The 14882-nt window shown below is 43.0% G+C and overlaps 1 protein-coding gene across 2 annotated transcripts in view; it reads right to left on the reverse strand.

Moving 5' to 3' along the window:
- CAAP1 (caspase activity and apoptosis inhibitor 1) overlaps positions 1-8668 on the reverse strand; it is a 28184-nt gene extending 19516 nt beyond the window's left edge. The window contains exons 1-4 of one of the 2 annotated variants that reach the window (XM_037902076.2): positions 8317-8668; positions 6452-6652; positions 4085-4169; positions 2154-2232 (exon numbers count right to left, since the gene is read on the reverse strand). In XM_037902076.2, coding sequence (XP_037758004.1) covers positions 2154-2232; positions 4085-4169; positions 6452-6652; positions 8317-8448 — 497 coding nt within the window. In that variant the 5' untranslated portion in view covers positions 8449-8668. Of the gene's footprint in view, positions 1-2153; positions 2233-4084; positions 4170-6391; positions 6653-8316 lie in introns of both variants that reach the window. The other variant, XM_037902075.2, reaches the window with a different exon arrangement.
- Positions 8669-14882: the final 6214 nt, after the last annotated feature.

Genomic DNA, 14882 nt, shown 5'->3' on the forward strand with positions numbered 1-14882 from the left:
GTGTCTCCAGTATTCTACACCTTCCTTGGCCTTCTACCTTCACAGAAGCCAGTAGGGATGTAAAAGGTTAACCGGTTAACTGGTAAACATTAGTCTGGCCAGTTAACCTGCCTGAGCCATTAACCCCAGGCCTACCAGCCCAGTGGCCTCACCGCCCAGCCCCAGCCCTGCTGACCGGCGGGATCAGCAACTGCCACTTAATTGGTTAACTGTTTAAACAACATATTTTTAATCATTTAAACATTTAACTTTTAAAATGATACTTACATCCCTAGAAGCCAGAGGTATCTGCTACTTGACACTGCATGCCCAGCTTCTGTTTTTGACCCTCTTCCTCAGGAACTTACTACAGTGGTGCTGCTGCTGCTACTCATAGCTTTGTCTGTCAGCTGCAGAGTTGAAACTAGCAAGGTTCTTGTCAGTTTTGCTGCTCCCCACAGAGTCCTGCATAGCCACAGTGAAATCTGACAAGACTGCTTGAATATTCTGGCGCTCTCTCATCGTTTTGTCAGAATAAAAATTGGCCAGCGTCTTCAGCCTTTGGAAGATTGCACTGTGGTGGTCTGATTTACATTTTTGGCTCATGTCTGGAAAGTGATCTTCACAACCATAAGGGCTGAAGAATCCCTTCCTTTTAAATTTGAAGTTTAGATTCTGTGGAGGTTAATAGTATTCCCCTGAGAAAGCTTCCTATGCTTTACGAGCAAAAGGATTTTGCAATCCCTTCAGATAAATACTAGTTAAAAATGATAAAAAAACCTTTTTTCCCCCTTTACATTTTTATTTTTACTGTTTTATTCCCTAAGTGACAACACAATTTTCCTCTTAGTTTTTTCCCCTAAAGTCACTAACTATTTTATTTGCATGTAAATACCATTTTTGTTCAATTTATTTTGACTGGAAGTCATGACTACCTGCTTTGAACACTAGTTTTGAAACACCTTTGAGCTACAGAACTACAATCCTGAATCCTGACAGAACTGATTCAGCCCTTATCTTTCTGAGATAGTGAAGTGTGCAGAACTCAGTCTATTAGCTCAAACCTTAAAAACAAGGGTCCCCCCATATCTCCCCTTAGGATAATCCCTCAGGATCCTTGGTCAACAGGATCCTCTCCTCACCCTAATGAACATTTCACTTGCTGTTAGCTATATTTCCAGTGGTGGATGAAGGGACGAAGAGACTGCTTGACATATCTAGGACCTGATACTACAGAGTGCTTAGCTCACTGACTCCCATAAAAGTAGGAGGCACTCAGCACATCACAAAGGGTGATCAGCACCTCACAGGATCAGGCTCACAGTTTGTAAAGGGCTTCAAGATTCATATAAGATGAAAATGATATATTTTCCTGGTTTTACTTTTGCACACAAGTACTAATGGGTATTAATGTTAACTGCAACACAGGCATAGATAAAAATATTCCCCTAAATCAGAATTCTTTATAGTGGCATCTTAAATATGCAAAGTATCACACAAAAAAACCCACTACGCTCTTACAACAAACACTAAGTAGTCTGATAAAGAGCCTCATACAAACTTCTGCAAAAAGGATGAAAGGTATTTCTATTCTAACTGATTCTCTTTAGCACTGATTCTACAATTAGATTAGTGCAGGTGGACTTTGATGTCTGAACAGTGCCACAGTAGGGCTGTACATGGGTTCAGGGGTCCATCTGTGTGGATGAGATTGCAGAATCAGGGCCTAAGTGCTCATGCAATTCCCTTGCAAGATCTCTGTGTAGTTAATTTCTCAGTTAATTGGCAATTATGTAGTATTTTGGCACATGATGATCATCATCCAGTAAGGTATATACTGTTTTAGTGTCACACTACGGCTAAACTTTCTTTTTATTAAAGCAATGGCTTGGTTTTGGTAGGACTGATTTATGGAAAAGAAATTTAATGGAAAGTGATGGGGCTAACAATGTGAGGGTCTGTCTCAGAGATTTACAATACAATGTTGTCTTCAATGCAGATAAAGTGTCAGTACAGGTTTGCAGAGTTGGACCCTGATGATACCACTCATATTGGCTTCAACTGGATTAGCCATTTGAGTAAGAGTCTGAGGGGGTACTGCGGCCTTTGGTGCTACTGTGAACCAAGGTAGAGGAAAGCAAAACCTCTTTCAAGTTTGTTTATTTTTTACTCACTGACTGACTGATTCAGCTCCGGTCTTAACTCCACCACGGTCTGCATCTTCATCAGTATCAGAGTCCGCACCAGTCTCACCTGAATGTATAAAATTTCAGCATATGAGATTATAGCCAAGTGTTGATTCCTACCTGCTTAGAGTTATTTGCAAAACTTAATTTTACCTGAAGCCAACAGTGTAGTTTTTTCCAATTGAAGGAGATGTTCTAAAATTACATTTACCCAAAAGAAAAAGCAATATCTGAAACTGCTGCTGCCCACAAGCTGAGACTAGTTTGAACTATCCTTTGATTATCCATTAAAATATATGAAAATCCAGCTTTGTTACTGTACTAAGGGTAAAGGGCAATGAAAGGCCTCAGAGAATCAATCCAAGGCTCCCTGCATCACATAAGCCCCACAGTGAGCTACACAAGAGGGATTATAGGTGAAGCACCCACTCAGTGGACCTCTGCATCTCCTGCAACCAAAGGGGAGCTCAACACTGGCACAGAAAAGTTAGCAATAAATAAGCCAGTGTTGAAGGGAATTTGGCAGGCAGACCAGAGAAGATACCACTGGGTCTGAGCTAGGTATTATCTGTGAATACACGGATCTAATACCGGAGAGTCACCAAGCAGGGAGTTCAAAAGAGGCTGCAAATACTATTCCAGTTCCTGGGTTTGAATGCAGCCACAGAGCAGCTACACCTCAACCCTGGGACCTGTCATGCAACACACTCATATAAAACTCAACAACAGCACACTAAACTGTGGCTTGCCCCAAGTGCTTGTACAAGAAAATATGACTCCGCATTACTTCCCAGCACATGCTACATACGTGAGTCACAGCAGGGGACAGAACGGCCTACATGGGACTGCTACACACCTTCACGCATCGGATGGGGGATTAGGTAAAACTGTGACTCTACCCCAATGCCTCAGCCAGCACAGCAGGGGATGGAATCTGCTACTCATACATAACAAAAGCAAATTATTTCCCTCTGTAGCACATGGGGATCCAAGGAAAGAAGTATGGCTATGAACATTCAATTCCCTTCCTGGTCTGCTCCTGGAGCAGCACCATACTGCCCCTTGCTATGGGTTGAGAGAAGATTCTCATTCTAACCCTATGACTCTATACACCAACCATGAATTTTGCGTTAGTAGAACAATAATCGAGAGCTGGTCAGAAAAAGGGATGTTTTCCTGCAGAAAATTTAGATGAAAATAAAAAAATCTGGTTTTTCTTTTAAAAAATTTCCATGGAAAAATTATACTTTTTGTTGGAAGTTTGATAACTCAAAACTTCACGGTGAAAAATTTCTATTGAGAAAAATCAAAATTAAATATTTTGTATTGATCAGTTCAACTTTAAACTGTGTCCATAAAGGAAAATTGCAGGGGCTTTGGAGGTGGCAGTTTAATGTCAAATCAATGCAAAAAAAAAAAAAAAAAACATGTTAATTTGAAAGTGTTGAAATATTATACTTTTGGGAGGGTTTTTTTTTTTTGTTTTTTTTTTTTTTTGACAAAAAGCAGTTTTCCATAGAAAGACACTTTGCATGAAAAAGTTTGTTTTGTCAAAAACCCTATTTTCCATCAAAAAATAGTTTAGATAAAGTTTTTGAGCAACCCTAGCTATATCAGAGCAGATGACATTGGATAACCACATTTTTCTATCAACAGGTATTAACTTAAGAGCTATTGACTTATTACATATATTTTGGTTTAAGTATGTAGAAAAATATATTTAGCCAGATAATTAACTTTTTACAATACTACAAGTTTATTCAAGTTATTTATTTTAAGAAATTTCTGAGGATGCAGTGGTCTGATATACAGAAAAGATCTATCTTTAAGGTAGATTTCTTTAACTGGGCACTGTTGTACAATTAAAGATCAAAACCTGTAGAATTTACCATAAGAGAAAATAAAGAACTAGTTCTTACCGTCAAGAATCTTCAGGAGTTTTTTCTCAGATAGAAGTTCTAATTGATCCAGGCAAAGCCTTTTGATTTCCTCCATGGAACAATTCTAAAGAAAATTGAGGTAATACATTAAAACAAAAAAATCCACATTCATAATCCACATATCTGAGGAGAAGCATATATGCAAACTACAGTCAACCCTCAATTCCTACCAAAAATTAAACAACTGTCGTCTTTAGAGTGAAAGAATCTCAAATCATTGAGAGATGCAGATGAACCAAATCTGAAAAAAACAATTCTCTTTCTCTCTTCATCCCACCTCAAAGGGCTTTTGAATTCTTGCTGGGACCTGATGATCTTCTCTATTGTCTCTGATCCGGACAACCACCTTTGGAAGATGAACTGCAAATATAACATGAACATTCCAGCCATTTCAGCTCTACCTCCCGCATGTTCTCATTAACCAAACTAGCAGGGATATTACGTACATCACTCAAAGTTTCAGTTCCTCTCGTACAGTTCATGCAACATCCAACTCAGACAGCAGCTCCTTTTTTGCTGTGATGCACCCTCCTGGATGTCACAGCCATCATATAACTACAAAGGAGCAATAAGACAGCTTGGGTGCGTGTATGTGTCTGTTTTCAAAGTTAGGTATTTAACAATAAAAAAATAAAAACTGACAAAATATAAAGATTAAGCGTCTGTTACCTAATCCTCCTGTAGATTCTATGGTGGCTGTGACATCTGAACAAAGTGCAAGCTAGTGCGTCATTATGGAGGAGAAGCTGGTAACATGAGCCATGAGCATAAACCATGCTTACTCCACATACTCTGTCCCTAACTAGTAGCTGAACCACAAAGAAGTTTAAATTAGAGCCAATAGATCTGCATCGTCTATCTCAGGCAGTAAAGTCTTATGCTCAGAGGTCCTGGGTTCAATTCCTGTTGCCAGTGACCCACCCAGGAGCATCAAGTTTTACATAAGCTAGATAGGATGGGGAGGATCTGAAAAGTGATTTAAAAAGGATACAGGTAAAATGTACTTAACACTCTTCATGGGTAGTTAAATGAACCATTTAGTCCATATTACTGAAGTGCATGGAATTTCTAGCTCTTTTGTGTTTCTGAATTCTAGCTACCATATTTCCTCGTAAGGATAAAAGTCCCTTTAGAATAATCTTTATTATTTTCAATCACAGATCATTAGAACTGCAGGCGCAGCACAGGCTTACACACAGTTTTGTTACTGTACTTCAATCCCTGTGGCAACAAACAGCCCTGCAAGGATGACATGAGGTATGTTTTTTTGTCTGTCTATCCTTTTGTTTTAAACTCATTACTTTAATCTTGCTCAATGCCTCAGACTGGAAAGCTGTTCCTTTAACCTTTTTACGTCACAATAGAAGATGCACACTCCCAGAATAATACTGTTGTTTTTTAAAAGGAAACATACTATCAATCACTTGACTAATCTAACCCTACATGACAACAGACATTTCAATTTTAGGGTTTTCTTCAGCAGAGGCTGCCAGTCTTATCAAATTGTTTGCTTTTGTTTTCTTTAGTTTAAACAGGAATAACATTCCAAATTCATTTTCACTTGTGACCTAGAGGACTGGAACCCAGAGCTCAAGCAGATGACATACACCAGGAACCCATTCTACAGAATGTTCCAATAATAAATTAAGAGTCAGGTCTTACTGTAGCAGCTGTGGTATGACAAAATTATGCTCTATTACTGTTTGTTTTCCTTCCATACCATAGAAGAGTTTAATATCATATTACAGAGAAAGAGGAAAACATTTAAACAGTTTTAGAAATACAAAAATCAAGTCTCATTAATCAGTCAGCTCACTATTAAGAAGTCTATACACAAAGCAGCTCTTCAACCCAACTATGAAATGCTGTCATTTCTATGTACCAGAGTGATGAGCATGGTATCAATAACTAAAAGTACAGCAATGTCTTAACAATGCATAGAAATACTATGCAACAGTTTAAAACATGAAGTAAATACCACATCGAATTGGAATTCTAGGAGGAATTTAGCGGAACAGAACAAAATTAGTGCATTTGACTAATTTAATTTATCCGGGTTAACATGCCCATCCCCTCTTAAAAGTATTGCCATAGGATCTTTAAATGAAAAGTTTCACCATGGTTTCATGTCTCATCTTTGTGAAGACTCTGAATAAGGGTGAAAAAAAATAAAAACAGAGGACTGTACCATAGTGGAAAATTATTAAATTTAAAATTTTATATAACTGTTGCACAAAAGGTATGTAGGTTGCTGTAATATACATATTGGAAATCCACTGGACTGACCTGAGACAAACAGAGCTGTTCAGCCCTGCATGTACTGAAGAGATAAGTATATTTCAATACCTTCAAAACGTCAGGCAGCATTTTCTGCAGTTTCTTCTCCCCTATGACACAGAAGCACTGATGAAGCATTTCTTTTTTGTCTGCAATGTAGAAACTAACTGGTTTTAGTGACACACTGAGGTCCAGTCCACCTTCTTCTATGTCGCTGTGCTCTTCAGCTAACCCCTCTTTTTCTGCAGATGGCACAGTACATTTTATTTCCTAAAATTAAAAGATTAAAATACTTGGAAAAATAAAATGGAAATTGTCTCTTTAATAAATCAAGAAAAGAGGAAAGATTTTACAACGGTGTCTGCCTCAACAATACGGTTCTTACTATAAAATGTTTAAAAGAATATTACAAATGAACATCTTGTATTTCTGGAATGTTATGAACCTTTAAGTGCTTTACGTTGTAAGATTGTGAAAGTTACATGAATGCTCTTCAAATGTGTAGGCCAAACATTAATATCCCTCTCAAGAGATGGCTATTTTGACTCATCCTAGCAGTTTGAAAGATCATAAAGCAAAGAGCTACTTCGCCACATAATCTGAATAATATATTTGGAAAAAACAAAACAAAACTTTGCCCACTTGGCTATAACTGGGCTGCTATATTCCCTGAAATTAATGGAAAACAAGGGGAGACATGTTTGGCAGCACAAAAAACATGTTCCTCAGGTATGTCTGACGTAGTTAATCACAATTAACCTTTGTAAGACTACTGCTCATGACAAATGTCTTGTTGAAACACAACAGTTTGGGCACAGGATTTTGAGGGCAGAGTTTTTTTTAAGAAAGGGTGGAGTAAATGTTATGACAAGAACATGTATTGGGCAGGGGGACGGGATACAGTAAAGGCTTAGAGATTCCCCCAGAAATTTCTTTTCGTGTAGCCCCCCTTACCATCAAACATTAAAAATTAGCTAGTAAGCCTGAAACTGCTTTCCTATAATGCAATTCTGTAGACACTAATATACAAATTTTGGTCACCTCTAAAACTTGTCCCGCACCTAATTTCCCATGGGAAAAGTTATGCAGCTCACCAATACTTCAGACTAGCACCACAGTTTCAGCACTTTATTCCTTCACCAGGTTTCTATCTTGTTTGTCTTTTCTCTATTCTACATTTGTGTCTGTTCCTTACTATTTTCGTGTTCTGTGGAAAAGGCTTCTGAGCCTGATTCAGGAGTTTACTTCCAATCAGGATGTGTCAGTTCTTTTTGAAGCCAGCACTTCACAGTGGCTCTCATAGGAAACTGCCTGCAGGCACGCTAAAGGGAAGGGACTGGTGTAGCTGCTTCAAATCCAGCACTCCAAGAGGAGCTGGCAAGGTCCGGCCACCCCAAAGGGAGTGGGAGCAATGCTACCCTCGCCATGGGGCAGATCTGGGGAGTGCAGAGGAAGCGGGAGCAGAGCCATGGGGGGTTTCCAAGCCCAGCTCTGGAAGAGTTGCTTTCCTCAGACGGAGAAACAGGCCGTTTCCCCTTGACGCCAGTGGGTCAGGATTGAGCAGAGGCCCCTCGGGGGGCGCTTTCACCCTGTGCGGGTTAGAGGCCGGGAGGGCGGGGGGCCTTCCCTGGCAATGTCCAATCGCATTGGGGCTCTGCTGTAGCCCACGCAGAAATTGGGCCGGGCAGTCCCACCGCCCGTGTCACGCAGGGGGTCGGACGAGTCGATCCCACCGGGTCCTTCTGGTCTCGGTCTCCAGGAACCAGGCCGAGCACCCGCCTAGGCGGTACCGCGCCCCTCCCCGCCAGGCGGCCCCGGGCCTCCCAGCTCAACGCCGGGCCTAGCACTCAGCGCCACAGCCCCGGCCTCCCCCCTCCAGAGCACGGCCGCTTCCACTCGCCCAGCCGGGCCCCGGCCGCTCTGGGGGATGTTACCTCCAAGAGGCCGTAGTTGGACTCGGTACTTCGCCGCTTCCCCTCGGTGCTCCCCGCGCCCAAGCCCCCCTCGAGGCCGCTGGAACGAGAGCGGCGCCGCTTCTTTTCCTTGGAGGATTTGCGGCCCGGCATCGGCCCGGCCTCACGGCGGTTGGAGCCGCGCCCCGTCCCCGACCAACGGTCACATTCCACCCCCTGCGGAGTCAGCGACAGGGCACTGTTCACAACGCGCGCGCGCCGCCGCGGGTGGATTCCATCCCCGCGACAACGGGGTGCTGGCGGCTCCGTGCTGACGTCAGAGCAGCGGACTTCCGGCGCTTGGTGGTGACGGACAGATTTCCGCTACAAGTACTTCCGGTGCTGGGAGGTGCCGCGGATTCCTGTGCCGTGTGCTCCCCCGCCCCCTCGTGACGTGCCTGCCGCGGGGGACCCTGGCCGAGGCTGCCCAGCATGTCCCCTGCCGCAGGGTCCCCGGGGCTTCCTGGAGCCGCCCACCCCCTGGCACGGGTTCAGGCGCTGTCTATACTAGGGCCGACGGGCCGTGTGCGAGGGGAGGCTGCCGTGCGGGTTGCTGTGGGGTCCGAAAAGTCCATTACAGCAACGCACGAGACACCAGCCCGCTGTGCAGTGCAGTGCAGGGGGGCTGTCGAGCTCCAAAGAGAAGCCCTCCCAGGCCAAAGGTCCGTGTAGAAGCGAGCATCCGGTGGAGGGAAGCTCGGAGAGTTGTTGGCAGCAGGAGGGATGGCGGGGGGCGGGAAGGATTCAGGGATTTGTCAGAACAGTAGGGTGCATGCTCCCCTATCCTCCTGGCTCTCGCACTGCTAGGCCTGCTTGTTCCCCAGCAGCATTTTCCTTCTTACTTTAATAAGGAAGGTTTCAGATTAGCAGCCGTGTTAGTCTGTATTCTCAAAAAGAAAAGGAGGACTTGTGGCACCGTAGAGACTAACCAATTTATTTGAGCATAAGCTTTCGTGAGCTACAGCTCACTTCATCGGAGCTGTAGCTTACGAAAGCTTATGCTCAAATAAATTGGTTAGTCTCTACGGTGCCAAAAGTACTCCTGTTCTTTTTAATAAGAAAGTAGGTCCAGCTGCCTCACCGAGCATCTTTCCACCTTCTTTTAGTGAAGATGCAGTTGATGCTGTAGCCTGACAAATAGCAGATGAAGTCAAATTCTGCAACTGTACTGTTTGGTGCTTCTTTATTGTGCTCCAGAGACTTGAGTTGCCATAAGGTCAGGGGAAGCACTGCAAAGGGCAGAGATGGATGGGTGGGAGAATGTTCCTTAATCAATTATATGGAAGCTGGAACAATTTCAGAATAATCATCTAGGGTGCCAGATAAGGTTCTGTTAGTCTGTATCCGCAAAAAGAAAAGGAGGACTTGTAGCACCTTAGGGACTAACAAATTTATCTGAGCATAAGCTTTCGTGAGCTACAGCTCACTTCATCGGATGACTTTCCTGGCAAAGCATCATGTTGAGGCAGCCTGCATGGGTAATGTTAGGAGAGGGAGGGAAACTCCACAGATGAACAGCAATCCGATATCTGATAACTGAATGTACTATTTGCATATTTAAAACTTCTCTTTCTTTCTGTAGAGCACTCTTCAGAAAAAATTGCAGGTGGAGTAAGCACATTACCTGGATGTTTTTATAAGAAAAGAGTTAATATTGACATGTAAATGGTTGTGATTAATGTAGGATAAATATGAAATTAACTAATTAAGTTTAGCTTAAGTTTGGTAAAGGAAATATGTGTGTTGTAAAGAAAGGCCCTGACTAGCAAGGACGACGACCCTGAAAATAATGAGTAAAGCCAGAATGAATGAAGTAGACAGGATGTCTTCTTCAAAAAATAACTAATAAGATAAGAGGAAGTTTCTAAAAAAGAAGCCCTCTGACCAATAGGGGTGACTGCATATGGTTTTAAATAAGATAAAAGGAGTGTGTCTTAAAAGGGGCCAGTATAAACCTTCCCACCCCAAATACCAGTGTTATCTTAAAAATAAAGCCTGTGTGAACCAAGGTACAATGGAAAAACTGTTGGTCAGCAAGAAGGAGGGGAGGAAAGACCTGGGAAGAAAGGAGGCTGTAAATCTTATCTACCTTAAAAGTGGAACTAAAGGTGACCTGTCTCAAATTGGTTTTTAGCTGAAGTCAGTAATTAGCAATGATATCATTTGTTTATTAAAGGGTATAAAATATTCAGAAGTGGAGGGGTCTTTGTCAGACCCTACCTTATCGTGAGCACACCAGAATTAGATGGTTTTCCCTAGGTCTGGCCTATTTGTAAGTGTCTTGATCGCATGCTTATGAATACTTTGCTGTTGGATGTAGTGACTGGTTATTTTTAGGCTGTTAGGCATATTTAGAGCAATTGTATAAAATACCATTTGGCCTTGGATTTAATAAAGGAATTTATGGTTAAAATAGTATGATGGCTCCTATATTAATTTCTAATAAGTCCTATTAGGCTTCAGAGTTAACGCTCAATCAAAATTAAGGCAGTTCACACACTGTGCTATTATTTCAATTGGTACACATTTTCAAGCTTATTTTTGCAACCAGAAAAACTAGAAATGCTCCCCCTCCCCCCCCCCCCCACGCATAAACGTATAAATTCAATAGAACACATCAAAACTGCACAGATTCTAAATTCTACAAAATGGCCATACTGGGTCAGATGAATGTTCCATCTAGCACAATATCCTGTCTTTTGGCCAATGCCAAATGTTTCAAAGGGAATGAACAGAACTGGGCATCTATCAAGAGAACCATCCTATCATCCAATCCCAACATCTGGCAATTAGAGGCTTAGGGACACCCAGAGCATGGGGTTCCTTGCATTCCTGACCATCATAGCTAATAACTAGGGCCCTACCAAATTCGTGGTCCATTTTGGTCAATTTATTTTTAAAATCCTATAACTGAAATTTAATGATTTTAGCTATTTAAATCTGAAATTTCACAGTGTTGTAATTGTCCTGACCCAAAAAGAAGTTGGGGGGTGGGGGGGTTGCGATACTGCTATCCTCACCTCTGCACTGACTGCCTTCAGAGCTGGGCAGCTGGAGAGCGGCAGCTGCTGACTGGGAGCCTACTCTGAAGACAGAACCGCCGCCAGCAGCAGCGCAGAAGTAAGGATGGCCTGGTATGGTATTTGCCACCCTTACTTCTGCGCTGCTCCTTCAGAGCTGGGCCCTCAGTCAGCAGCTGCCACTCTCTGGCCGCCCAGCTCTGAAGGCAGCAGCACAGAAGTAAGTGTAGCATAGTATGGTATTGCCACCCTTACTTCAGCACTGCTGCTGGCAGGATACTGCCTTCAGAGCTGGGTGCCTGGCTAACAGCCGATGCTCTCTGACTGCCCAACTCTAAAGGCAGTACAGAAGTAAGGGTGGCAATACCATGATCCCCCTCTCCCCAAAACTCCCTTTTGGGTCAGGATCCCCAATTTGAGAAACGCTGGTCTCCCCCAGTAAAAACTGTATAGTATAGGGTAAAAGCACACAAAAGACCAGATTTCACAGTCCGTGACATGTTTTTCACAGCCATGAATATGGTACAGCCCTACTAATAACCACTGATGGACCTCCTCCATGAACTTATCTAGTTCTTGTTTAAAATTGGGTTAGTTTTGGCCTTCACAACATCCCCTTACAAGAAGTTTCACAGGTTGACCGTGTACTGTGTGAAGTACTTCCTTTTGTTTGCTTTAAAGCTGCTGCCTATTAATTTCATTAGGTAACTCCTGATTCTATGTCAAGGGGTAAACAAAACTCTATTCACTTTATCCACACCAGTCATTTTATAGACCTATCATATTCACCCTCAGTCATCTTTTCAAAGCTGAATAGTCCCAGTCTTTGTAATCTGTCCTCTTAATCATTTTTGTTGCCCTGGAAATGTAGGGCTGCTAGAAATCTACACACCAACTTGTTGCCGAGTGTTTTCTTTTCATAATGTTTAATAAATAACCAAGTTCTTGTAGAATTAATGGGAAACTTCCACCACTGACTTCATTTAGATTTTGAATTAGTAGGGTGGTTAGGTTTTTTTTTAAAAAAATTTTAGAGAGAGAGAACTCAGTTAAGATTTTGTCATGGTTATTTTTAGTAAAAGTCAGACAGGTCATAGGCAACAAACAAAAATTCACAGCAGCTCATGTCCTGTCTATGACTTTTCTAAAAATAACCAGGGGGCAGGGCTAGGTAGGTGGGAGAAATGACAGCTGGAGTCCCATTGGGGGGGAACTGACAAGCTGAGCCCCAGCACTATTGTGGAAGGGGGGAGCGCAGCCCTGGCTCCACCAGCCACAGCAGGGGAGAGATGCACAGGCCAGGCTCCGGAGCTGGCTGCAGCTGTGGGGCAGGGGCACACAGACCTGGCTCCAATCCCAGCCACAGGTGCACAGCCCTGGGCACAGCCAAAAGGGGTGCATGGCCCTGGGAAGCTGCAAGGGGAGCACACAGCTCTGGCCGCAGCCCCAGCCCCAGTGCAGGGGCCCACAGCCCCGGCTCCAGGCCCAGCTGCAGGGCAAAGAAGCTCATGGTCTGAGGTCTGATGAAGTGAGCTGTAGCTCACGAAAGCTTATGCTTAAATAAATTTGTTAGTCTCTAAGGTGCCACACGTACTCCTTTCCTTTTAGCTGCTGGGCAGGGGCACATAGTCCTGCCTCCAGCCCCAGCTGCAGACAGCTGAAGCCAAAGAAGTCAGATAAAGTCACAGAATCAGTGACAATCTTATCCTTACTCATAGGATGCAGCAATATATAGGATGAAGCTGTATTGACTGAGTCAGTGCCTGAGATGATGAGATGACTGGTGACAACATTTAGTGAGGCTCAATGCAGTTGGAGCCAATATGCAGTAGACTGCTCAAAATGTTTACAACAGAGGTCCCTACAAATTGCCTTACCAAACTGTTTATAGAAGAGATAGCACCTGTACAATTATTCTATTATGAAAAGGGATTCTGTGGAATAATACTGCAAGGTTCCCATCAAGGTTTGTCTCTAAGTTTAGATTTCCATCTCTTTCAACCTAAACAGCATGACTGAATGGTTTATCCAGCATCTGATTAAGACTGGCCTAGATTAGAGTCAACTGTCTCATAACACTTAGCTCTACATAAGCCCTTTTCACTTTAAGATCTCAGGAGGATACTATTATCCCTATTTTACATTCAGAGAAAGTGAGACAGAGGTTAGGGCCCAGATTGTCAAAGGTATTTAGGCACCTAGCGCCTACTGAAATCAATGGGAGCTAGGCAGCTACATACCTGACTTTCCTAAGGTCTCACATCAAGTCAGCTAGCAACTCACTGCTGATTGAGCCAAACCACCTGGGAGCACAGCTGCTGGAGAGGAAGAGGTTCCAGTGGTTAGGGCACTAGCCTAGGATTTAGGAGACCCAGGTTCACTTTCATGCTTTACTACAGACTTCCTGAGAGCTTGGACAAGTCATTTTTCTTCTCTGTACCTCAGTTTCCCATCTGTAAAATAGGGATAACAACACTGCCCTAATACCTAGTGGTGTTGTGAGCATAACATTAAAGACAATGTCAATTAGAAAATGATGTGGGACCATATAAAATACCTAAAACAGACACCAGGGCTGTTTCTATAATCCTTGTCCCTCTCTGTCTACCCAATTCTGCAAATACCGTGCTATGTGCTGTCCTGAAGAGCTTAAAGTTTAAGGCTACAATTTTCAAAAGGGGCCAGAGGGAGACAATCAACTCCTGTGGAAATTCAGTGGTATCTGAGCACTTAAACTGGGGTTTTCAAAGGAGCTTCAGAGGTTAAGAAAGCTGTTCTTGCTCCCAGTGTGCCTTGAGGGCAATTTCTCAAGGCAATTTCCTTTAGGCAATGAAACAGTGAAGGGCTAATCTGTTGTCCATAACAGTGTTCTGATGCCTAGACAACCCCTCCCTCTGTGACAGCCTCACACTGATTTTGACCCAGGACAATACGAAACACGAAGGGAAGAGCCTAGGGCAAAGATTTTCAGTAGAAGATTTTGAGCCAGGCTCCTAAACTCATTTAGGAATCTGAAAAATTCAGCAGAATGCTGAGGACCCAACATCTTCAGCTCAATATCAGGACAAGGAAGTAGCATTTGAAGTGGCCAAGGAGCCTGCTTTGCAGACCTTATGAGCAGTGCTTCCCAGTCCTTGGAACAGAGCACTGTAAAGGCAGGACAAGAAACAGAGCCCAATTCCCCAGCCATTTTTATTTTTAATTGCATCACTCCACGGCTATAGCATTTGCTATTTTATATTGCGCTCTTATAATGAAAATAGAGTCTTTCATTCTGAAGGATTCCACAGAGCTTCACGAACTTAGACCCTGATCCTAGAAAGACATATTGCTGAACTTTATGCACAAGTAGTCAATGGAGCTATCCTGAGCACAAAATAAAGAAGAAGATGTAAGCCTTTGTAGCATCAGGGATTTAAACTATTACACAAACATACAAGCGACCACCTTCATGTTATCACCAAATCACTCAGTGAGTGAGCTTAAATGGCACTTAAAGACATTTCCTGGCCCAAAAGAGCTTCCTCC

This window comes from Chelonia mydas, chromosome 5 (genome assembly GCF_015237465.2).
Source record: "Chelonia mydas isolate rCheMyd1 chromosome 5, rCheMyd1.pri.v2, whole genome shotgun sequence".
Lineage (NCBI taxonomy): Eukaryota > Metazoa > Chordata > Testudines > Cheloniidae > Chelonia > Chelonia mydas.